At 45.5% G+C, this 26,466-nt stretch overlaps 1 protein-coding gene across 1 annotated transcript in view; it reads left to right on the top strand.

Moving 5' to 3' along the window:
• BAZ1B (bromodomain adjacent to zinc finger domain 1B) overlaps window positions 1–26,466 on the top strand; it is a 116,002-nt gene that overhangs the window by 7,705 nt on the left and 81,831 nt on the right. The window contains exons 3-9 of the mRNA XM_073565748.1: window positions 4,443–4,587; window positions 8,721–8,913; window positions 9,835–9,956; window positions 22,454–22,651; window positions 23,475–25,119; window positions 25,906–26,044; window positions 26,256–26,374. Coding sequence (XP_073421849.1) covers window positions 4,443–4,587; window positions 8,721–8,913; window positions 9,835–9,956; window positions 22,454–22,651; window positions 23,475–25,119; window positions 25,906–26,044; window positions 26,256–26,374 — 2,561 coding nt within the window. The remainder of the gene's footprint in view (window positions 1–4,442; window positions 4,588–8,720; window positions 8,914–9,834; window positions 9,957–22,453; window positions 22,652–23,474; window positions 25,120–25,905; window positions 26,045–26,255; window positions 26,375–26,466) is intronic.

The following is a 26,466-nucleotide window of genomic DNA, read 5'->3' as shown; positions in this document are numbered from 1 at the left end:
TGCAGAAACGCTGCAGTTTCACACTTCATCCATTATGAGGTGTAAAACCGCAGGACTTTAGTCCTGCGGTTTTTACTACAAAATCCGCAGAGCCAAAAAACTCAGTGTGCACATAGCCTAAAGGGGTTAAATTCTCTTCAGTGACTAACTGCAGCATTGAAGGAGTTAAAGTGGCCGTTTTTTTTGTGTGTTTCTTAATTACATGGAAAATCCCCACCAATTATTGCTCCCATTATTTCTCAGTTCCAAAGTTATAACCTGAAATAATGGTGGTCATTTTCCCTTCAGTCATCTGGGCAGATTGCACAGAGCATCTGTGGGTGGTTACTTTTCTCCCTCTAATGCTGGCCAATTGAAACAGGGCCACACCCACAGCAGTTCTGTCATATATGCCCAGTTGATTGGAGGCAGAATTTGCACTATTATTACTGGGGCCGTAACTTGTGGACTCGGGGGCACAGGAAAAAAAAAAAAGAACTACCAGATTCAAGAGTATTGCTGATTAGGATTAATAAAAAAATAGGGTAAAAGTCTCCTAAAAAGAACCTGTCACCATGAAAATGCAGTCTAATCTCCTGGCAGCATGTTGGAGTAGGAGGAGCTGAGCCAACTGATACGTAGTTTTGTGAGAGAAGATTCAGTATATCCTGTCTTAAAGGGAATCTGTCACCCCGTTTTCGGCCTATAAGCTGCGGCCACTGCCATTAGGGGCTTATCTACAGCATTCTGTAATGCTGTAGATAAGCCCCCGATGTAACCTGAAAGAGAAGAAAAGTTAGTTTATACTCAATTTCAAAAATGGGCTGAAAATCTCAGCCTATACACAAGTATATACGTTAGGATATAAACATATATATTTTCTTTCTTATGTGTTTTAACCTGTCAGGAGCATGCTCGGTTAAAAAAAAACCAAAAAACGATCTGGCACCGGCATCCGTCATTTGATGGATCCTGCGCCCATAGGCTTTCATTCTAGCAAATGACGGATCCTTCACTGTCTGATTTTTCGACAGACACAAAAAACGTTGCTTTGTGCGTCGTGTCCGGCCGCCGGACAAAAATTTTTCGACGAATCCGGCAGACGAAATGTGAGGCCATCCGTCGCTAATACAAGTCAATGAGGGAAAAAAACGGATCCAGCGGCATCAGTCGCCGGATCAGTTTTTAAAAAAAAAGACGGATTGTGACTGATGGCAAAAAGCTGATGTGTGAAAGGGGCCTTAGCGACAGGTGGCAGCTGTGTAATGCAGCCAGTATCTGCCTGATATGGAGCCAGCTCACACTAAATACACAACCTTTAATCAGCTGTGGCCCCTTTTGAAGTTCGTTTTATCTAGTGCCTAGGAGAAGACTAGTGAAATGCTGACTTTGCTGGAGGGCCATACTATTGCAGACTGCAGTAAGCAGTGAATTCTGCGCCTCTGCTCCCTGTATGCATGAATGCCTAGGGAATCTCACTAGGATCTTGTGCTGCCCCCTCTGGCTCTAGTTGGTGCATTGTTCATAATACACAGGTGTTCTGTACAGCCAGGGGTGTAATAACCCCTTTCCTACATTGGACGGAATTGTTCGTCTATGTGACCTGGGACCTAAGTCCCAAGGACGGAATAGTACATCTAGCGTGATCAGCTGTGCTCACGGGGGGAGCGCAGCTGATCGCGGCTGGGTGTCAGCTGATTATCACAGATGACACCTGGAACTATGTGTCAGGGGTGGTCACGGACCGCCCCCGACACGTTAACCCCTGGCACACTGCGATCAAACATGATCGCAGTGTACCGGGGGTTTAGGGAAGCATCGGGAGGGGGCTCCCTCCGTGCTTCCCTGAGACCCTCACAGCAGCGCGATGTGCAGCGCTGCTGCGGGGGTCTCCTTCCCTGCAGGTCCCCGAATCCAAAATGGCGGCAGGGGCCTGCAGGGAGGCGGCTTCCTCATGCCTGCAAAGCGCTGGCATGAGGAAGCCTGCAGCACTGCCTGTGACAGATCAGCGATCTGTCACATGACAGTTATGTCCCCCCTGGGTCATTGTAATAAAGTTAAAAAAAAAAGTGCAAAAATTTATTAAAAAAAATTGCTAAATTAAAAAAAAAAATATTCCCTATTAAATTCATTTTTTTGAAAATAAAAAAAAGTACACATTTGGTATCGCCATGTCCATAACGACCCGCCCTATAAAACTGTCCCACTAGTTAACCCCTTTATTGAACCCCTTTAAAAAATAAAAATCGAACAAAAAGTGCAATAACGCGCGATCAAAATGACAGGTATAAATAACCATGGTACCGCTGAAAACGTCATTATGTCCCGCAAATAACAAGCCGCCACACAGCGTCATCAGCGAAAAAATAAGTTATAGCTCGCAGAATAAAGCGATGCAAAAATCATTATTTTTTATATAAAAATGTTTTCATTGCGTAAAAGCGCCAAAACATAAAAAGCGACATAAATGAGGTATCGCTGTAACCTTACCGACCCGAAGAATAAAACAGTCTTATCAATTTCACCGCACGTGGAACGGTGTAAACACACACCCCCAAAAGAAATTCATGAAACGCTGGTTTTTGTTCATTCTTAGTCCCAAAAATCGGAATAAAAAGCGATCAAAAAATGTCACGTGCCCGAAAATGGTACCAATAAAAACGGCAACTTGTCCCGCAAAAAATAAGACCTCACTTGACTCGGTGGGTCAAAATATGGAAAAATTATAGCTCTCAAAATGTGGTGATGCATAAACTATTTTTACAATAAAAAGCGTCTTTTAGCGTGCGACAGCTGCCAAATATAAAAACCGCCATAAATAGTAAATCAAACCCCCCCCCCCACCCCAGTTCTCACCCCCTTGGTTACGGAAAATTCATTAAAAAAGTGTTTTGCATTTTCCCGCTAGGGTTAGGGGTGTGTTGGGGTTAGGGTTGGAGTTAGAATTGGGGGTTTTCCACTGTTTTGGCACATCAGGGGCTTTCCAAACGCGACATGGTGTCCGATCTCAATTCCAGCTAAAAAAAACTCAAATGGCGCTGCTTCCCTTCCAAGCTCTGCCATGCGCCCAAATAGTGGTTTACCCCCACATATGGGGTATCAGCATACTCAGGACAAATTTCACAATAACTTTTGGGGTCTGTTACTCTTGGGAAAATAAGAATTGGGGGGATGAAAAGATTAATTTTTGTGGAAAAAAATCATTTTTTTAATTGTACGGCTGTACGTTATAAACTTCTGTGAAGCCCTTGGGGGTTCAAAGTGCTCACCACATATCTAGAAAAGTTCTAGTCTAGAAAAGGTCTAGTTTCCAAAATGGGTTCACTTGTGGGGGGTTTCCACTGTTTAGGCACATCAGGAGCTCTCCAAATTTGACATGGCATCCAATCTGAATTCCAGCCAATTTTGCAGTGAAAAAGTCAAACGACGCTCCTTCCCTTCCGCTCTGCCATGCGCCCAAACAGTGGTTCCCCCCACATTTCAGGTATCGGCGTACACAGGACAAATTGCACAATAACTTTTGCAGTCCAATTTCTCCTTTTACCCTTGGTAAATAAAAATTGAACCTGAAGTAATTTTTTTTTGTGAAAAAGTTAATGTTGATTATTTTTTTTTTTTTTTTTTTTTTTTTAAATTCAAAAAATTCCTGTGACGCACCTGAAGGGTTAATAAACTTCTTGAATGTGGTTTTGAGCACCTTGAGTGGTGCAGTTTTTAGAATGGTGTCACTTTTGGGTATTTTCTATCATATAGACCCCTCAAAGTGACTTCAAATGTGTGGTGTGGTCCCTAAAAATAAAATGGTGTTGTAAAAATGAGAAATCGCTGGTCAACTTTTAACCCTTATAACTTACTAACAAAAATTTTGGTTCCCAAATTGTGCTGATGTAAAGGAAACATGTGGAAAATGTTACTTAAGTTTTTTGAGTGCCATATCTCTGTGATTTAAGAGCATAAAAATTAAAAGTTGGAAAATTGTTAAATTTTTGCCAAATTTCCGTTTTGTTTTTTTTTTTCACAATCACAAGTTATATGAATGAAATTTTACCACTAACATGAAGTACAATATGTCACGAGAAAACATTGTCAGAATCGCCGGGATCCATGGAAGCGTTCCTGAGTTATTACGTCATAAAGGGACAGTGGTCAGAATTGTAAAAATTGGCCCGGGAGTTAACGTGCAAACCACTCTTGGTAGTAAAGGGGTTGAATCTTGATTTTTAGAACTTGTGTAATGCAGGCTTTAGTACCTATAAGGCCATTTCCATTTGTCGCAGATGTAGTGGTAAGAATACTGCTGCTGCTCTATTCTCTTATTTAAGACCCCGCCATTCACCCATATAAGACAATGTTGGATGGTGGTTCACAAAACACGATGTGAAGAGTCTATCCCAATGGACTTCAGTAAGAACTATCACTATATGCTTCTATCTGACTTTACCAATACTTTGCTCTTGTAACAGATTAAAAGAAGAGTTCCCAGTGTGGTATGAGAAGCAGGTTTTGGAGCTCGTGCATCACAACACCCTCTCCTTAGACAAGTTGGTGGACCAGGCCTGGATGGATATAATGACCAAGTATTCCATTGATGAGGAGTGTGACTTTGAGGTATCCTACTCGTTGACTATACCCTGTGAATTAAACTACGGATGTTGTTATGCTTTCGACTCCCTGGCTGTTTTCCAGAATTAAGCACACAGTTAAAATTGCAAATATGCCATTGTAGTGCCCAATACACTGTGCCCAGCTCATACTTTTGGAGACACTCTGTAAGCTGTGGGCTTCTACCTGCTTTAGTAATGCCAAGCATGTGGATACTAACTGAAGTTTAGGCACACTGATGGGATTAGAATGGGACGGGGACATGTGGATTTGGGAGCGCAGATTTTGCTTGATTTATTTTGGTTGGGGTTGGGGGGGCACGGTGGGGACTGTCGTTTTCCCAGGGCCTTTTAGATGGTAGTAGTGTGGAGACCTGCTATATTTCTGTTCACTTATGACAGACCTGAGTGGAGGACTTGTTTTTTGTTTTATATTAAAGTTGTGGACTGTTTTTATTTTTGGGTAGGTACCATATTGGATCAGTTTTAATGCTCGATTTCCATTCATCCTGTGCTTTACACTGACCACTTTGGGGCTTCCATCTAAATCACTGATGTGTTTCAGAAGAAAACTCTGAATCCATTCACTATAATGAGGCACATGGAGTAATTTTGGTGTCCAAATATAGCCTTTGTTCAGAAATGCACAAACTGTGATGGACTGCGCTGTTGTGCATACCATACAAAAAGATTGACATCGCTGGACGAATGCCATACATGGTCCATAGCGTCTCCATCTGCCTCATAGTGAATGGATTCGGTGGTGGTTCCATTTGACTCACATGTTTGATAGATGAACATGGAAACTCTGATGTAAGTGCCCAGCACACAGGCTAAGTGTGAACCTGCATTATTGCGATCTGTGGGAGGCAGAATGAACGAATCAACAGCCGTTCAGACATTGCATTTACTTTTTCTATGCTGTTCACCACGTGGTCTAAGTGATAACATGGCTTTATGTTGAGTCAGTACAATGATACCACATTTTCATGTAAGTTTTTTTTTTTTCCCTAATTTTACACATTAAATCTTTTAGGTCACATTCATACATTTCTATACGGTCAAAATAAAGCCACGATGACACATTGAGTATTTGTAAGCCGAAACCAGGAGTGGAACAAGCAGAGGAAAAGTACCGTATTTTTCGGACCATAAGACGCACTTTTTTCCCCCCAAAATTTTGGGGGAAAGTGGAGGGTGCGTCTTATGGTCGCAATATACTTGCATCCGTCCATGGCTGGTGCGGGTGCCGCGGGGTTCTGTGGTGCGGTGGTGGCAGCGGGCTGTGCTCCGGTGCAGGGGTAGCGGCTCTCTGTGCTCCGTGGGGGGCTCCACCGGCATTTCCTCGAAGCCGGGAGGTCCCCGCACATCTGTTGCTGGCTGCTGCCATGTTGCGGTGGCCGCTGGGACGAGGTCTCAACCTGCGCATGCGCCGTCCCCGGACCGGCGTCCATGTTCCCGGAGGCCACCGGGTTTCGAGGAAATGCCAGCGAAGCCGCTACCCCTGCACCGGAGCAGAGCCTGCCGCCACCTTCACCCCACAGAGCCCAGCTGCCCCACCCCAGCTGCCGGGCTTCAAGGAAATGCCGGCGGAGCTGCCGCCACCCTCACCCCACCTGCCGGGCTTCGAGGAAATGCCGGCGGAGCCGCCGCCACCCTCGCCCCACAGAGCCCAGCTGCCCCGGCCCAGAGCCGCCACACCAGCCTGGAGCACTGAATGACCCCCTGTGACCACTCCTCCACCTGTGCCGGATCCCTTCCCGTGTAAGCTGAATTCGGACTGTAATATGGACCCCCATTTGACACATTATTTTTTTCCCTATTTTCCTTCTGAAAATTGGGGTGCATCTTATGGTCCGGTGCGTCTTGTAGTCTGAAAAATACGGTATAATAGAAACACGTCACCACTTCTGGATTTATCACCCACTCCTGGTTTTGGCTTACAGATACTGCGTTAAGAAACTCACCAAATACTGAACGTGTGAACGTGGACAAACTGACTTGGGTTTGAAGGCAGTTTTAAGAGGGCAAATTTCTGCTACAATAAGCAACCATATAAAAAATCAATGGGTGCTGGTTTAACATTCTGACCCAGCTTGTTCAATCCCCCGTATAGTTTGCCTATTGCCAGCAGCACATCATACTGTATGTTGTGCTGCTCTCCATGTTCTTAGAGTCTAATGGCTTGTTAGACCTGGAGGTTAAACACTCCAGTTGCCATGACAACCATCAGCTCCCCGCAATTATGTCACGAAGTTGCCAGTCAGGTGAGAGGGAACCCTATTCCTTACAGCTTTCCAAATGCTTTGATTGCTATTAATCAAGGCTCTTTAAGAGGGTTAAACAGCCAGCTTGTTACAGCAGGAGCTTGGCTAATGGTTACTCCTGGTGGTGAGTTTTATTTCTATTTTTTTACATGAGCAGCTTTTGTGCCTGCATAATCTTTTAGCCATAACGGTATGTCCATCTTCAGGCCTTTCTTCAAAATAAAGCGTACCAGTATGTCTAGTTGCAGAAAGTTAAGGGGTAGGAGGGAGAGCAACTCATGGGGCTAGAGAGCACAGATGGAGAGAGAGACCAGGCACATGGGGGATACAGAGCACTGAGCTGGTCTATGGGAGGTCACAGAGGGAGATATATGGTGTAGGGAGCAGGGTGACAGCAGCACAGATTATTTCAAGAGTCGTGAGCTGGTCTAGGGGAGGTCACAGAGGGAGATATATGGTGGAGGGAGCAGGGTGACAGCAGCACAGAGTATTTCAGGAGAGCAGTGTGCTCGTCTATGGTGGGAGCTCACGCTGGAATATATGGCTCTATATGTCACTGTCGTCCTCAGACAGCCATAAAAGCCGAGATCAGAGATCACTGGGTCTGTGTGTGAGTGGCTAGGCAGAGACAGAGCAGAAAGACACAATAGAGCAGGGCAGCATGTGAGGAGCAGAGGATGTCTGCTTGGGACGCGCAGTGCCTGAAGTAGCAGGACAGAGGAGGAGCCCAGAGGTAAATCACCCACAATCACTAGTCTCGATCCTCCGGGTCCAGTGAGCGCTTCTCTCCTCTGCTGTACACCTTCTCCATATCTACAGCCTGTCCTCACAACACAGGACCTGTTATGCCAGAAGTGAACAGTACAGCTTCTGGCATAACAGGTCCTGTGATAGAGGGTAAGTGGAGAGCAGCACATAGCACTTGGCTATAATAAAATGGCGCGCAGCCATTTCCGCCGCGATTCTTGGAAGCACTTGTTAAATGATGTTGTCAGCGGCATTTAAGTGGTAAATATTGCGGGCTCATATCAGCTGTTATGAACAGCTGGTATGTGCCAGGAAAGGGAGGGAGTCTGACATCGTGTAAATGTACACCCAATGTCAGAAAGGGGTTAATCAATAGATGTTGAAATAATTTCACAATTAAATTTGTTTAAAAAAAAAAAAAAAAAAGAAAATGTTCCTGTGCTGAGATAATCTTGTATATGTGCCCCTGCTGTGTCCTGTGTAATGACTGTGTCTGACCGTACAGGAACATGGTCTGATCATAACACATCTCCAGGGCATGGGAAGGAGCGAAAGAGAGTAAACACAGGACAGCACCATATCACAAATAATTATGGTATGATCAGACCATATTCTTCCTCGGTTAGACTCTGCCATTGCACAGTATACAGGGGCACATGTAGAAGATTCCCAGCACAGGAACGTGTTTTTTAAACTCATCAAATTGTGAAGAGTATTACTGTTCCAAGATGTATTGAGTAAAAATCAACTTTGTGTGAAAACCCCTTTAAGGTGTTGTTGCTTTTACAAGTGTGCAGCACTCCCTCCTTATTCCCCTATCCATCTTCTAGGACAGAAAGGTCAGTCAACCCTCGGCATCTTCTGTACATTGCCAAGACGCTCGTGAAAGCGCCATCGGTGTTTGATGAGGGGCTGGACTGACCTGTAATCATTTGCAGGAAATGGGGGTTGAAGACCAGAGCGCTCTGTTTTGACATGCCCCCAAAATAACTTGTGGATTTCTACAAAAAGGGGATTTTAATCAGTAACCGTGCATATCCACCTATAACAATATATTTAGTTTTGGGTAGAAATTGCTCCTGCCAGGTTCCCTTTAATAGCTAACATAACTTTTTTTTTCCCTCAGATTTCTCCTGAAAAATATACACGAGTCAAAATTGTAAAGATTCATCCTCTAGAGCAAGATGAACAGTCCAATGTGGAGAAGAAGACTGATGGGGCTTGTGACTCTCCATCCAGTGACAAGGAGAACTCCAGTAAGATTGCCCAGGATAACCAGATTAAGGAAGAGCCCACCCGGAGAGACAGTCTGAGAGACAGTAGGTTTTCAGCTATCTTGCCTGATATAATTTGCTACCATCAGATGCTATAGATTTCTATCCCACTATAACAAGCTGACATGTAGTCTGCAGGGAGGCTTTTTTTTTTTTTTGAGGTAGTTTTAGCTGAAAAGCAAATTCTCTAATTATGAGCTTATAAAAGGAAGCCCAGATTTTAGGTGTAGATTTTAAAAGGTATTCTTACGAAAATCCATGTTTGCTATAATTCCATTAATATTCATGCTACTGAGGTTTTTCGAGGGTATTTTGCAGCTGCTCTGGGTTTTGAAGGATTATTGTTGTACAAGAATCGGTCGAGGTTGAGTAACTGGTAGTCATTTGTATTGTAATGTTAGTCACTTCATTTTGCTCACATTGAGGGAGGTTTATTAACTGTACTGAACTTTGCCACAGATTGTGCCAAAAAAACTTGTCTCTTGACTTGCACCATATTCCTGCCATACCCCCAATGGATGGTGACTTGCCATGTCAAAATGCACCAAAATTTGGTTGCAATTTTCTGGCATAAAGTAAGCGAACTAATAGGTGGTGGTGTAAATGTATTAAACAGCATATACCACTATGGTAAATATAGGTACATTTTAAGATTGTCTAGTTTGTTTGCGCTGTCTAAGAATTGGCCATTATAAATCTGCCCCAACTTTTCTATTTTGAAAACTGAGGAGTATAGGCAAAACATCTCGCCAATAGCTTCCATGTGGGAGCAAAGTATGCAGATAAATATTGAGCAGCAGAGCCAAGGCCAGCTAATCGGATGAGCTGCGGATGCTGTCAGGTACAGGGTGGTCCTCATGGCTCCCACCCAGCCGTCACAACTGTCTCTCAGCTATTCGCAATACTATTGACCAATAGTGTCGTTTGTTCTTATGCTGGCTAAAAAAAAAAAAATGTTTCCTCCAGATGACAGAGCAAGACGCTCACCTCGTAAACTCCCCGTAACCCTGAAAAAGGAAGAGAAAAAATGGGCTCCACCTAAATTTTTGCCACACAAGTATGATGTGAAATTGCTGAATGAAGATAAGGTGAGACTGCACTTCCATACATGAGTCCTCTCAGTGCTTTATACCAATTGGGCTTTTTGGCACTTTTTTTCCTTAGGAGATGTAAACTGAAAGTCACCATTGGTCTGAAATGCTGATTCATTGTGTGAAGGTTTATATTGACGTTTGGTTAAAAGGGTGGTCTGAAACTAACACTGATTTTAATCCTGTATTTAATGTAACTTTTATAGTTTGCTTTAATTTAAAATTCCCTACCTTGTCGCTGTACTGTAATATATAAAAAAAAAGTTCCATTTTACCAACTTCCTGTTTCATGATAATTTTGTTTGAGAAACTCCAGGTATACTGAAGCAAGATGTAATCAGTGGGTGGTTTCTGGCTTTCCTGCTACCTAGGTTATTTACTTACAATGCACACTGACAGTTCGCTCTCTTACTGGCTCTTCACTTCTCATCAGAGCTGACGAGGGAGTGCACTGTCACTATGCATTAAAATGAAAATTTCTCCTATGCCTCATTGGGGGACAGTGGGTGTTATGCTGCTGCCACTAGGAGGACACTAAGCAAACCAGAAAAAAAAGTTGACTCCTCCCCTGCAGTATACACCCCGTCGCTGGATGAGATATCTCCAGTTCATTGCTTAGTGTCTGTAGGAGGCGCTTGGGTTTGGTTTCAGACCCCACCATTGTTATTTTATTTTAGAATTTTCTGTAAATTTTTATTTTTTAATTAACGGAGTGAAGGGGGCAACGGTTCCTTTCTACGGCCCACTCTCCCCCAAACCAACAGGTAAGCACGTGGAGTAACCCTTCACGTACACTTTCCTGCGACGTTTGGGGCTGATTCCTCTAACATTGGCGATGATGCTTGCATCCGGAGTCCAGTAATCCACGAATATGAGAGCAGGTGCACGTAACTGAGAAGACTGGACAGCGCTTAGGTAGGCCCTGAATCAGCCCCATAGCTCTCCATCCCACTATCAAATGGAGGATCGATTTGAGCATGGCCACTTTAAGAACTCCTCCCGCTCTGCTACATCAGCTCTGGAGGATGAGAGCCTGCATGGATGGCTGGACAGCGCTGAGCACTGGAGTAGAGGTATGGGGTCGGGTCCTGTGCACCGCCCCCTCCCTCGGCGCTACCGTGGGTAGCCTGAAAAATGTAATCCCCAGCTTTCCAGCCTGCTAGGCTGCAATTTAAATAGCGCTGCCCCGGCCCGCCCACCGGTGCCTACGTCGGGTAGGCTCAAAAATGTAGCCCCTGGCTTTTCCGGCCTACTAGGTCGCAATTTGAATGGCGCCGCTCCCTCATCCTGACGAGATGCGCAATCCTAGTCTCGGGGGCCATATCCTTAAACCTCAGCCTGCTCTGGATACGAGCTGTGAGGCGAGCATTCTGCCGGATACCGGGTGACACCGCAGGGCCACCGCTATTCCTCCCGGGGGACACAGCATAGGACCGGGTAAGCTGCACCTGCCCTCAGATTAAAGCTTAACACCTTCCCAGCACGTTCCCTGCAACTGCAGCAGATCCTGCTGTTAACCCTTTCGGGAGCGCTATGTCTCAATCTAAGGAAGCGAAACGGGCTGCTAAAAAGCACACTGCGTTTTTTACGGTGTGTACCTCTTGCAAGTCTGTCTTACCTAGTGCACAGACTAATCCGTTATGCACTGACTGCGACCCGGCTTGTGCCCCGACCTGCACTCAATTGCCCCTCGCCACCGCTGCTGACGGGTGTCCTGCTTTTAGTACCCCTGAGTGGGCTGTGTCCCTGTCACGGTCGGAGTCTCTGACACAGGCTATATTCTCCCTCCGGGAGGGCTCTTTTAAGCCAGAAGGCATCCTTACCCCCCGAGGAAGGCTCTGGCGTCGAACGGGAACCGTCCACCAGCAGGGGCCGTACTCGTTCAAGGGATGGTCGGGGCTCTAGAAAGCGGACCCATGACGCTACCCTTAGCCCCGTTCGCGCCTCTGCATCTGCGACTCCTGTCTCTCGCTCTCCCTCTCCTGGAGTTCTCAGCGAGCACGACTCTGAATTTGATTCTGACATGTCAGCCCCTAAGAATCCCCCAACTGATCAAGAGTCGCTTGATTCTCTTATAGAATCAGTCAACAAGATTCTGAAGTTGGATGAGGATAATGTTCCCGCTCCAGCACATTCTATTTCACTTAAGAAAACCAAGCATGTGCGCAGGTTATTTACCAGCCATCCATACTTTAAGGAAATTGTCCAGCAACATATGGATCGTCCGCATAAGCGGTTCACAGGGCAAAAGTCTACTCGGGCTAAAAACCCTTTTGATCCAGACCTAATGAAAGATTGGTTACAGTCCCCTCCGGTGGACCCGCCTGTATCGCGTCTGGCTTCAAAAACACTTCTGTCCGTGTCTGAGGGTTCCTCGATCAGAAACCCCTCCGATTGTCAGATTGACTACCTTGCCCGTTCAGTTTTTGAAGCTTCAGGAGCAGCGCTTTTTCCATCTTTCGCGTCAGTTTGGGTCACGAAAGCAATGGCCGCTTGGGCAGAGGTCTTGATTACTTCCTTCCAGGGCACCAATCTTCCTCTGGAGGCAAACACTGTCGCCAGGTAGATAATTCACGCAGCGGACTTTGTAGTGGACGCCTCTTTTGATGCTGCCAACTGCACTGCTCAAACTGCCGCTAACGCGGTCTCCATTAGAAGAGCCCTATAGCTTTGTGACTGGCGGGCGGATGCCGCATCTCCTTGACTTCTCTCCCCTTTCAAACGGGTCGTCTTTTTTTTCACCAGATCTGTCTTTGTTGGGGACTCCGGATGTGGACCTCATGGGCTCCAGGTTAAACAACAAGGTGTCTCGGTTCATTGCCCGATCGTGCGATCCATGCACCATCGGAGCGGATGCCCTAGTTCTGCCATGCCACCGCCCCCCGTACATTTTTCCCCCTCTTCCCTTGCTTCCGAGGGTCATCAAGAAGATCAGAGCGGAGGGGGTGCCAGTGATCCTGGTCGCGCCAGATTGGCCGCGCCTAGCATGGTATGCAGAACTAATACAGCTAGTCGCCGACGTCCCCTGGCGACTTCCAGATCACTCGGATCTGCTTTCTCAGGGCCCGATTTACCACCAGAACTCCGGGCCCTGTCTTTGAAGGCATGGCCGTTGAATCCTGGATTTTAGCATAGGCTGGATTCTCTCTCGACGTCATTTTCACCATGATTAGTGCTAGGAAGCCTGTATCCAGACCAGGGCTGTGGAGTCTGAGTCGGTGCTCATTTTGGTGGAGTCGGTATAAAATGGACCGACTCCTAAAATATATAATAAATTGGGTACAGTAATTCCAATGCAGAATGTGCTGAATATTTTTTTTATAGGAATTTGGGAAAGTTATAAAATGTCCTATAAATGACACTTCTATTCCTGATCTAAGGCTACATTCACACACAGCGTTTTTCCTGCGTTTTTTGAGGATACGTTTTTCAATTGCAAAAGCAGATCAGCTTTTTAAAAAACCGCATCACCTGAAAGGTTTTTGAGCTCATAGATAATGTTATCAATAGCAAAAGCAGATTAGAAATCTGCTCTATCCATTTATCCATATCTGTCTATCCATATCATATCTGTACCAAAAAGAATGAAAGCCGGGTAGTACACAGACTAACACTCCCTTTTTTTAACACCAGTCAGGTACACCTCATAGCTGCCCAAAAGGACGCCCAGGACAGGCATTGCTCATCTTCAGTAACAAATCAATATCAATTGATGGTTGGAATAAATAGACTGCATTCACCACATCTTCTTAAGGTGCAGGCTGTATTTTCAAGTGTAGGGGTATGCAGTATGAGGTTCTGCGGCAGCTGAGGTGTGCAGTATGAAATCCTGCAGAACAGTATGAGGTTCTGCGCCCCCCCCCCCCCCCCACCCCCTAGGTTTGATCCTGGCTACGCCCATAGTGTGAATGTAGGCTGAGGATCTAGGCTTTACCTTGCTATAAGTCAGTGTGTGTGTGTGTGTGTGTGTGTGTGTGTGTATATTCACACACACTACAGACCAGAAGTTTGGACACACCTTCTCAATCACAGCGTTTTCTTTATTTTCATGACTATGAAAATTGTAGATTCACTCTGAAGGCATCAAAACTATGAATTAACACATGTGGAGTTATATAATTAACAAAAAGTGTGAAACAACTGAAAATACTGTGTCTTATATTCTAGGTTCTTCAAAGTAGCCACCTTTTTGCTTTGATTTCTGCTTTGCACACTCTTGGCAATCTCTTGATGTGCGTCGTTCCTTTTCAGGTTTCTCCGGAGGGATACAGGGTGAATAGTCACCTCTGTAGTCCCATGAAGAGGCTGCGAGTACGGCACGTACTGCCGCCCTGTATCCTCGCAGCTCTCTGCACCAGGACCAGCAGCCTTCCGGGCGGACGCCAACATGTGTACGTGTCGGCTTTTCTGAGAGTCCTGGTCGTCCGTCTCCCACCCACTCGCCTGCCAGAGCCTGTCGGTCGGATGAGACGCAGACAAGCTTCAATCAGAAGGTACTTTTATTTTCAGGGTTCGGGCCCGGGACAGGGTGAGTATTAGATCCCCACTCGTCTCTGGACTTGGTCAGGGGAGATTCCCTTGGAGCTAGGATGCGGTAGCACTGCGGGTCTCCGTGGCTGTCCCGCGCCTCCAGGCAGCCTTTTTTGTGGTCAGCCGCTGTCCCTATCCCGGACAGGGGTCTTACTCCGGCAGCGCTCATGTTGCGGTTCCTCCGCGCCGCCCCTGTGCTGACAGGCGGCCGCTGTGATTAATTTAGGCCCCGGCTTCAGTTCGGGCCTACTCCTGTATCGCGGCCACGCCCCCTGCCCCTTTCTACTAAGCGGGCTTCTCCCCCCCCCCCCCCCCGTTCCAGGCCCTCCCACCGCTCTTCTCAGCCTGTTCCTGGCCAGGGGCGGTGCCGGATTCAGCAGGCGGTTAGCTCCGCCCTCCTTCCCCTGGGAGCACGTTTTTCCCTGATTCCTCTCAGGCGGTCGCCATCTTGCAGCCGCACAGCCGGACGCCCCTGTCGGCCGGATATCGCTCCCTGGGCCTGTCAGCCGAATATTGCTCTGACCTGCAGATGCAGAGAGGTGGATACCTTCTTCTCTGGGGTCACCGGATCGTGAGTAGCTCTGCATCTGCAGGCTGACACCCTTCTCTGCACCCTGTCCCCCAACCTTCCGGCACTACCTCAGGTTTCACTGTGTCTAACTCCAAATCTGACCGTAACCGCCCTGCGGCCCCCTCCTGCACTCTTGTCAAGTTCTTTGCATGCTCTTCATGCAATCGCAAACTTCCCTCGGGTCAGTCCACTTCCCTCTGCCTGGACTGTAGTAATCCTATTCAACCATCTAGTGCCCCAGGCGAGAGTGAACCCCCCCCATGCCTGGCTGGGCCTCGTCTCTATCACAGTCAGTGGCAGACCTCACCAGGGTGTCTCAGTCCCTAGTAGCCGTCCTGGATAAGTTGCCCCTGGACACCTCTACAGGGTCCAGCAGGCCTCAAGAGGTTCCATCTGAGTCGGCCAGCGTTAGTCGCAAAAGACCCAGGCAGGATCTCCAGCCGGAATCCTCTCCTCGCCCCATGTCACCACATAGTCCTTCTCGGCAGCCTCCCTTTCCGGGCCTCCTCTCCCGAGTCAGGTGAAGCGCTCTCGGACAGGTCATCTGAGGGGATCTTAGAGCTGGATTCGGACCAGGATGCGAACATGAGGGGTTACTGTGCAGAACCTCATTGCAGCGATCCATCAGACCTTCGACATTGCTGACCCCCCCCTGCGAAATCCTCAGATCAGGAGGTTTCGTTCAGACGGGAGGAAACACCCTCCAGGGTATTCCCTTTACAATCCGAGTTTGGAAAGATTTTTACCAGGGAAAGAGGGGATCCGACCAGATGCTTTCAACGAGGGAAGCGTCTCGGCGTTCTGTACCCGTTTGCTAAAGAGCTCACGGACAACTGGTCTGCCTCTCCCTCGGTCGATCCGCCCGTGTCCAAGCTTTCTAATAACACGGTTCTCCCGCTTTCAGGCGTGGCGTCTCTTAAGGATTCTAATGATAGGATCATAGAATCCCTAGCGAAGTCTGCCTTCGAAGCGGCTTTGACGGCGGTATGCCCAATTTTTGCTTCATCTTGGGCAGCAAAAGCCATAGCCACTTGGGCAGAGGATCTTCGTCAGGGCATCCTAGAGAAAGCACAACCAGATCGATTGGCCGATCTTGCCAATCAGATTTCCCATGCGGGGGATTATCTGCTTTCTGCTTCTTTGGATGCCGCATCCTGCGCAGTTCAGGCGTCAAGTAACGTTGTGGCAATCCGACGTACAATTTGGCTCAAGGCCTGGCAGGCGGACCTGTCATCTAAAAAGTCTCTTACTAATCTGCCTTTTCAGGGAGGGCGCCTCTTTGGATCCCAATTGGACCAAACATGTTAAGGACGCCACCGGAGGCACGAGTTCTCTCCTGCCTCAGTCCAAGCCTCGCAGACCCCCACTGAGGCGTCAGCTTCGACCCTTTCGGGCTTACCGCCGTTTCAATTCGGCGGAGACCTCCTCCAACCAACAAAGACCGCAGGCACGCCAAGATAGGAAGAAAGTTTCCTTCAGACCCACTCCCTCCTGGTGCTCCCACTCTTCGCAGGGCAGACCATCCAGATCCAGATCTGGACGGCCCACATCAGCATGACTATCCTCGGACTCCCGAGGGTCCCTTCCAATTGGGAGGTCAACTCCTGTTCTTCAAGGACGTCTGGCTGGCCTCCGTAGAGGACGTTTGTGTCAGGGAGGTTGTATCGTCAGGATACAAGATAGAGTTCGTCTCTCTTCCACGGGATCGTTTCTTCGAATCCCGTCCTCCAAAAGATCCAGCTTTGATCCCAGGGTTCTTTACGGCCATAGACTCTCTCCTCAGTTCCGGGGTGATTGTGCCCGTTCCAGAATCGGAGCGGTTTACAGGGTTTTATTCAAACCTGTTTGTCGTGCCGAAAAAAGACGGGGCGGTCCGACCCATCTTGGATCTCAAGCTGCTCAACAAGAGAGTTTGTCTTCGCCACTTCCGGATGGAGTCAGTTCGTTCGGTAATCGCTTCCATGGAGGAGCAGGAATTCATGTGTTCGATAGACATCCAAGATGCCTATCTACATGTTCCCATATTCTCCGGACATCAGAAGTTCCTGCGTTTTGCGGTTCGCCAGGAACATTACCAGTTCGTCGCTCTGCCCTTCGGTCTCGCCACCGCTCCCAGAGTCTTCGCGAAGATCATGGCTGCGTTGATGGCCTTGTTGAGGATCAGAGGTCTCGTTCTTTTTCCGTACCTCGACGATATTCTGATCAAAGCTTCCTCTTTCCAACAGGCACGCCTAAGTTTGACGATCGTCCTGGACACTCTTTCCGATTTCGGGTGGATCGTCAACAGGAAAAAGTCCTGTCTGGTCCCTACTCAACGTCTTGTGTTTCTGGGCCTACTGTTCCACACTCGTCGGTCAAGGGTCTTTCTCCCACAAGAGAAGATTCTCTCCCTGCAGCAGGCTGTACGATCGCTGCAGACCACACGATTTCCGTCCCTCCGAACAGCTATGAGGGTCCTGGGAAAGATGGTGGCGGCGATAGAGGCAGTTCCCTTTGCCCAATTTCACGCCAGACCTCTCCAACACTCCATTCTGTCGAGGTGGAACAGGTCGGCTCTGTCCCTGGATCGCCCTGTTCGTCTTTCATGCCGGATCAAGCGGTCACTCAACTGGTGGTTGACGTCACCTCTCATCCTCTTGGGGCGGTCTTGTCTTCCTGTTCACTGGCAGATTGTAACAACGGATGCCAGCCTCCTCGGCTGGGGTGCAGTGTTCCGCAATCACGCTGTTCAGGGTCGTTGGTCGACTCAAGAATCTGCTCTGCCGATCAGCGTCCTAGAGATACGAGCGATCCATCTGGCTCTCGTCCACTGGGAGAGGCTCCTCAGGGGCCTGCCTGTCCGGATTCAGACAGACAATGCCACAGCGGTGGCATATGTCAACCGCCAAGGAGGGACACGGAGTGTCTCAGCCCTGGCAGAAGTGTCCAAGATCCTTCAGTGGGCAGAGATTTCAGTACCGACAATCTCCGCGGTACACATTCCGGCGTAGACAACTGGGCCGCCGACTTTCTCAGCCGTGAGGGTCTCGCGGCAGGAGAGTGGTCCCTACATCCGGAGGTATTTCTTCAGCTCTGCAGTCGTTGGGGAACCCCGGACGTAGATCTGCTAGCTTCTCGCCTCAACAGGAAGGTCCCACAGTTTGTATCCAGAGCTCGAGATCCTCTCGCAGTGGGCGCTGACGCTCTGGCCATTCCTTGGTCACAGTTCGAGCTCCCCTACCTGTTTCCTCCCCTGCCTCTTCTTCCCAAGCTGTTGAAGATCAAAGCAGAAGGAATTCCAGTCATTCTCATCGCCCCGAATTGGCCCAGAAGGTCTTGGTTCGCGGACATTGTCAACCTTCTCTGGAAGCTTCCAGACAGGGCAGATCTGCTGTCTCAAGGTCCGGTTTGCCACCCCAATTCTCGGCCGCTCAATTTAACGGCGTGGCTGTTGAGACCGAGGTTTTGAAACGAGCAGGATTCTCCGGTCGAGTAATTCATAACATGATCCGAGCCAGGAAGCCATCATCTTCCAAAATTTACTACCGTACTTGGAAGGCCTATTTCACTTGGTGTGAGGCCAATAACATTGCACCTATGTGCTTTTCGCTCTTTTCCGTTCTGGCATTTCTTCAGGCAGGGCTGGATGCGGGGCTTGCTCTCAGTTCCTTGAAGGGTCAAGTTTTGGCGCTGTCCATTTTATTTCAGAAGACTTTGGCCTCCCGCCCTCAGGTCAAAACCTTTCTTCAGGGCGTGGCTCACACGGCTCCTCCGTATCGAGCGCCCGTGGATTCATGGGACCTTAATCTGGTTCTTGAGGTTCTGCAAGGTTCTCCCTTTGAACCTCTCAGAGAAGTCTCCCTTTCCCTTCTCTCCTGGAAGGTAGCCTTTCTGGTGGCCATCACCTTCTTCCGGCGCGTGTCGGAATTGGCGGCTCTCCTTTCCTGGTACTTCACCAGGACTAGGTAGTTCTGCGGCCTCCGCCCTCTTTTCTTCCGAAGGTGGTGTCCTCCTTTCACCTCAATGAGGATATTGTTCTGCCGTCCTTCTGTCCGAGTCCTACTCACCCTCGGGAGCGGTCCCTGAACAAGCTGGATCTGGTCAGGGCGATGAGTCTATCTGTCTAGGACGTCTTCCTTGCGAAAGACTCTTTTCGTCATTCCAGATGGGGCGCGGAAAGGTCACCCAGCTTCCAAAGCTACTATTGCTTGCTGGATCAGATCGGCAATTTTGGAGGCCTACCGGGTTAAGCATCGAGTTTCCCCTCCGGGGATCAGAGCGCACTCTACCCGGGCAGTGGGTGCTTCCTGGGCGGTACGCCACAGAGCCTCCGCGCTGCAGCTTGGCAAAGCTGCAACCTGGTCTTCGGTTCACACGTTTGTGAAATTCTACGGGGTCCACACCTATGCTTCGGCGGACGCCAGCCTAGGTAGAAGGATTCTGCAGGCAGCGGTGGTGAGTCCACTGGCTTGATGGAAGTTTGTTTCCCACCCCAGGGACTGCTTTGGAACGTCCCATGGTCTCTGTGTCCCCGAATAAGGCGAACGAGAAAACAGGATTTTTGGGTTGCTTACCGTAAAATCTGTTTCTCGGAGCCTTCATTGGGGGACACAGCACCCTCCCATGTTCTACAACTCCTGTTCTTACTTTGGTTGATTGGTTACAGTTGAGTTCTGTTTTCACTCTATTCTGTTACTTCTCCTACTGCTTTCTCACTAACTGAGGAATTCCCTGCCGGTCGGTGGGGTGTACACTGCGGAGGAGGAGATAACCTTTTTTTTGTGCATAGTGTCAGCCTCCTAGTGGCAGCAGCATACACCCCATGGTCTCTGTGTCCCCCAATGAAGGCTCTGAGAAACAGATTTTACGGTAAGCAACCCAAAAATCCTGTTATTCTGCGCTGAGCACTTACACTGAGGTTTCTGTGTAAATTTCTGAAATGATTCACATGGGACCCCCAGCTGAAGATTCCTTATGAGGGACTGTGGCCGCTGTCTGACACTGTCCGTCTTTTTAGGTGTGCATAAAAGCATGGTCCGCCACAGTTTTATGCACTTCTGAGGAGGAGACCGCTGAACAGAGGCCAGACTGAGTTCAGAGCAACTCTGTTGCCTCATTTATAGTGATTGGATCCATTGGGGGTTTCAACTGAATTGCGTCACTTGGACATTTTAAATGGAAACCCCAAAGTAAGTGCTCAGTGTAGAACGCCGGATAACTGTGATCCCAAATGTTATGTAAAATGTTCCCAATAAAAGCTTCAACTCAATCTACAAAAAATAGCAAGTCTCCTCTCAGGTCTGTCTTCTCTTAATGGAAATATAGGGGGCTTCCACGTTACTGGTAGCACAAAGGCTTTGGAAAAGCAAAATGGCTGTTTGCTCCTCCAAAAGAAATTTGGCAAATTCTCTGCTCCCAAATGCCCCCCTCCATTGAGCCCCAGTGTGCCTAAACCACATCTAGTGTGCACAAGTTTACTTTCTGTAGTGATGAGAGCCCATCTAATTTATGGGTGCATATCTCCAGAAGCACGGGCTGAGCATAATGACACTGGTCAGAAATGTAAAATTTTGCCTGGTTATGAAGGTGCAAACAGGCTCAGGGATGAAGGGGGTTAAAGTATATTAGAAAAGCAATGTCGTCTTTTTCTCAGCAGCAACCTGACCAGTACAGGGTAAACTTCCTTGGCCAACACTCGAATGCTGGTATACTGCGTGCTGCTTATGATTAAGCACCTGCGTTGTGTAATGACAACACGTGAGGCCTAGTGACCAGACCTAATGGAAAGTCCTCACATCATGGGGGCCTGGTAATCTCAATAGGCATCCAGAATGCCAGCATTCGAGTAGTGGCCAAGGTGGTTTGCATTGAAAACTTGAGCTTTAAATGCCTGTCATTTGATTCATGCTGCCCAAACAGGAAGTATATATCTGAGCCTGGCTGCTTAATTGCAGCTAGATTAAAATAATAAAAAAAAAAAAAATTATATATATATATATTTAATAATAATAAAAATTATTATTATTATTATAATAAAAATTATTATTATTATTATTATTATTATAATAAAAATTATTATTATTATAATAAAAATTATTATTATTATAATAATAAAAATTATTATTATTATAATAATAATAAAAATTATTATTATTATAATAATAATAATACAAATTATTATTATTATAATAATTAAAATTATTATTATTATTATAATAATTTTTATTATTATTATTATTATTATTATTATTATTATTATTATTATTATAATAAAAATTATTATTATAATAATTATTATAATTTTTTATTATTATAATAATAATAATTATTATAATAATAATAAAAATTATTATTATTATTATTATTATTATTATTATTATTATTATTATTATTATTATTATTATTATTATTATAAAAATTTTTATTATTATTATAAAAAATTTTATTATTATTATAAAAATTATTATAATAATAAAAATTATTATAATAATAATAATAAAAATTATTATAATAATAATAATAAAAATTATTATAATAATAATAATAATAATAAAAATTATTATAATAATAATAATAATAAAAATTATTATAATAATAATAATAAAAATTATAATAATAATAAAAATTATAATAATAAAAATTATTATAATAATAATAAAAATTATTTATTATTATTATTATTATTATTATTATTATTATTATTATATTTTTTTTTTTTTTTTTTGCTCCGGCATTTCTGAGAATATAGTTTGAACAGCCACCCATAGGGAGACGTGAGCTAGGTGATTGACAGATCTTTCCCCATGTACCCACATGGTCGATCATCTGTTGGTTGGGGGGGGGGGGGGGACGACAAAGTCGAGGGGCGGCCTCATACTATTCTCATCTCACGCTATGGTCTCCAGCCATCTTCTCAATCTATATTTATCCTGAGAAAATTAAACATATTGCTGCCAGACTGATTCATGCTGCTGGTTTAAAGGGACATCACAGAATGGCTGTTGTTCAAATGAAGTACCGCCACTCAGTGCTTAATTGTGGTACAATCATTTATATACACTTTCCCACCTGCTTGTTTTCCATAGGTCTCCTCCCTTCTCTAGATCTATGAAGCCAGATCTGTCAAAGACGAGCAGGGTGGAGATGGATGGAAAACAAGCAGGTAGGAAGGTGTATGTAAATGACTGGTCTTTCCATGGAGCACCAAGTGGCGGGACTTTGTCAGCACAGAATGACTGAGTCCCCTTAAGCAGTCTGCATCAGATTGCCTGTTGATATGCAATCGGTGTCAAACACTACGTACAGTTTTGCTCCATGATGATTCTTGGCTATAATCGGTTTACATCTTCTAGAAATGAGGACAAACCCTGCACATGCAATATTGTGACCTTCTATTAATTTGTCTGTTCTTCAGATTATCAGCATGGTTCCTGTTGACAGCCTATACCGCTCTGAGCGGCCTCCCAATAAAGAGATACTTCGATACTTCATTCGCCATTACTCGCTGAGAATAGGCACCGGAGAGAACGCTCCCTGGGTCGTTGAGGATGAGCTGGTCAAAAAGTACACTCTACCCAGCAAGTTTAGTGACTTTTTACTGGATCCTCAAAAAGTAAGTTACGGATGCCCACGTATTAACGTCATCACACAAAAAAGTTCGCATCAAAACTTGAAAAAAATATATATATTTTTTTTTTTTATTGAATGATTTTCATTTTATAAAAACAATTCCCACTCCAACCATCTTCCGTCTTGCTGCTTACAAATAGGTGCTGTAAGTAGTAAATTCCAAATGACTTGTAATATATCTGCCATGGGACTATTGCTTTTCTCTCTAAAGAAACTGAAAAATTTGGTAAGCTGCATGGGTGTCAAAAAAATGTATATTCTGCGTCACCTCCTCAAAGACAAGTTTTCACTTTATATAAAGGTCTAAGGTGTAATTGGAGTCAGAGGAAGGTGGCACTGTATGGGGAATAAAGCCACCTAGGCTTTTAAGTGCTTTGCTGCTCCCAGAGCACTTAAGCCTCATTTGCGTATAAATTCAAACTGGATGTTTTTTTTGTTTTTTGTTTTTTTTTTTTCAATCCTCTGTTGATATCTATAGATTTGATTTTTTGCTTTTAATTGCTTGGCTTGTTGTCTGGTTATGCCATGGCAAATTATCTTTGAACTTCCTTGTATTGGATCCAAACTAAAAAGGTAGGTGTTACTTATGTCCTTGATCTCTCTTGTGTAGAGGTCGTTCCGTCTTTATGGAAGCTATGTAACTGAAATACCTTTCTGCCATAGTTGCTGATGGTCTTTATACTGGCGGGCATTTTTGTCCCCATGTAACATTGTGAGAACACACGATTACTGTAAATAAAATCCTTACATAGATGTTCCACTATTATCTCTAATATAATGTATATTTTTTCCTTATTGCTTTTTAGTATATGACTTCGATTCCAACTCCAGCAACTAAGAGAAAGAGTTTATCATCTCCTGAACAAAGGTCATCAAAAAAGGCCAAAATTCAAGGTGCAAAAAATGCTTTTAAAGGCATAAAATCCCCACTTGGTCCAACTTTATGGTGTCAAGTAAACCTAAAGAAATTATCCCCTGGCTCTCCCCTAAAAGGAAAATATTCTGAAGAGGAGCTCCAAAAGTTAATGAAAATCGTGAGTCCTTCCAAAGTGAAACCCAGTTTCAAGAAAAGTCTCATGGGCAAAAAGAAAAATGCAATCAATGGGCAGAAAATGTCTGGCAGTGCTTGTTCCCCGAAAAAGAACCTGAAAAATGCTAAACTTAAGCAGATGACATTGCTGGATATGGCAAAGGGTAGCCCAAAAGTTGCACGAACAGCAAAAACTGGTTCCTCTACTCCTAAGTCAACAAGCAAGTCGCACAAGCGATTTTCCGCTGCAGCTCTCCACTTGATTTCTTACTACCGTGAGAACAAGAATCGTGAAGACAGAAAAAGTGCGCTTTCTGCTCTCATCTCCAGGGCGACAAGACTTCTTTCTGAAGACGACCGAAACAGACTTCCTGATGAGCTCCGAGAATTGGTGCAGAAGCGGTTCGAGCTCCTTGAGGAGCGGAAGCGCTGGGCTTTGATGTCTGAGGCAGAAAGAGAGGAGCATATGCGGATGAAGAGGGAGGCATTAAAGGCTCGTATCAAAGAAAAAGCCCGTGAACGCAAGCAGAAAGAAAGGCAAGAGAGGCAAGAAAAACGGAAACGGTTTGAGGATCGTGAGTTATCTGGCAAGAACCTGCCAACTTTTAAGCTGGTGGATACTCCTGAAGGTTTACCCAACACCCTCTTTGGTGATGTAGCTATGGTGGTAGAGTTTCTAGGCTGTTATTCCGACCTGCTGCTTCCAGATGGCCAGTACCCTGTCACGGCAGTTTCCCTAATGGAGGCCCTTGCAGCCGAAAAGGGTGGATTTATGTATCTGAACAGAGTGCTGCTTGTGCTTCTACAGACCCTCCTGCAAGATGAGATCGCAGAAGACTATGGAGAACTGGGTATGAAGCTCTCTGAAATTCCGGTTACCTTGCATTCTGCTTCTGAGCTTGTTCGTCTTTGTCTCCGTAAGTCCGATTCCCCAGCTGGAGAAAGTGACATTTCTGACAAAGGAGACGAGGAGAGTGAAGGATCTGCTGTTTTTCAGGATGATGAAGTTGAAGACACGTTCCTGGAGAAACTGGAAAATTCCGAGTTTTTTGAGCTCACAACGGAAGAGAAACTTCATATCCTGGCTGCTGTTTGCCACCGTATTCTCATGACTTACTCTGTTCAGGACCATGTGGAAGCTCAGCAGCAACGCACAGCTGAACTGTGGAAGGAGAGGTTGGCAATGCTGAAAGAAGAAAACGATAAGAAGCGTGCCCAAAAGCAGAGGAAAAAGGAGCAGGGAGTCCAAGGCAAAGAGGACGACTCTCAGGCCAAACAGTTAGCTAAAAAAATTGAAAAGGAAACAGAAAAAACTGCAGCAGATCCGGAGTGTGAGGATATGATAAGTGCTGTGAAGAGCAGGAGGCTACAGGCCATGCAGGCCAAGAAAGAGAAGGAAGAACATGAAAAACTTACAAAAGGTAACCTTGCTGCTGTAATGGGGTTTGTCACTCGCTCCTAATTTTTCCTAGTTTTTGCACCTGTTAACATGTGCATTATTTTTCTACAGCTCTACTTCTCTGGGATGTGTGCATAGTAAATGTCATTGAATGGAGTATCGCCGCATATCATGAACTTGAGAGATTTTTTTTTTTTTCTTTTTTTTTTCTTTTTAAATGCTCCATTTTAAAGGGAATGCATCATTAGAACGAACAAGTCAAATTCCTCCCAAATATTTAATAAAGCTTGCATTTAAGTTGACCGTTTTATAGGGCTCCTATAATTTTTAACACGAATGCTTTGAGTTATTCTTTTTACATGCTACACATGCATCACAGGTTTAATGTAATACACAGAGCCTTATATAAATAATGGCAAACATAGGATACATTAACAGTAAGTGATGGTCACAGCCCACTACCTTCTCCTTTCTGCACAAGTCAGAGTAAGCATAGATAACACATAAGAAACTGATCCCTAGAGATGACTTGCTGACGTCTATATTCATGTCTGCTGTAAATCCTACCTCTGAATGGCCACCCCCAAAATAGTGTCTAGGAAATAGAATAAAGATTCTACCATTAGCTGATACACGCACATGAAGATGTGATAGAATAAATTTTTTATTTTTACTTTTTGAGATTAAATACATTGCTGCATGTAAAATTAAAGATCTGCAGTGTGGATCCTTAGTACAAATCTGCAGTGACTTGCATTACAGTTCATGCGTCGGGTGCCAACAAACATGTCACTTTAAATTCTTGCAGAAAGATTCCAAAAGGAAGCTGAGGAGGAGAGGGTGCGCAAACATCGAGCCTCTGCAGAGAAAGCATTTCATGAAGGTATAGCCAAAGCCAAGAAAGTACTGAGAAGGTCACCACTTGGCACTGATCGCAACCATAACAGGTATGGTTCGGGCCACATTTACACAGCATATGTTAGTCGGCAATGCCCGAACTTTAAACGTTCTCCCCCCACACCTGTCAACCCAGGCATCACTGTGTATATTGATCACGGAATATGCAGAGAAAGCCTAACCTTACAGATTGTTGCTTTCAAAACATGATTTTGTTGTAGTTACTTTTCATAGTTCATCTGAATGAATGTTCTTTTGCAGGTACTGGCTTTTCTCTGATGGAACTCCTGGACTTTTCATTGAGAAGGGCTGGGTACATGACAGTATTAATTACAGCTTTAATCCTCCTAAAGAAGAGGATGAAGAACAAAGTGAAGATGGTATTTTATTTATTTACCTTATTATATATTTTATTCCTACCCCAGGGCTATTTACGGCCCTTGATGACCTTTAATCCGGCCCCTGGGCAGAT

The sequence above is a fragment of the Dendrobates tinctorius genome, unplaced genomic scaffold (genome assembly GCF_039654945.1).
Source record: "Dendrobates tinctorius isolate UK_male_01 unplaced genomic scaffold, ASM3965494v1 ptg000016l, whole genome shotgun sequence".
NCBI classification, from domain to species: domain Eukaryota; kingdom Metazoa; phylum Chordata; class Amphibia; order Anura; family Dendrobatidae; genus Dendrobates; species Dendrobates tinctorius.
The sequence above is the reverse complement of the archived record's forward strand: the minus strand, read 5'-3'. Positions and strand labels throughout refer to the sequence as shown.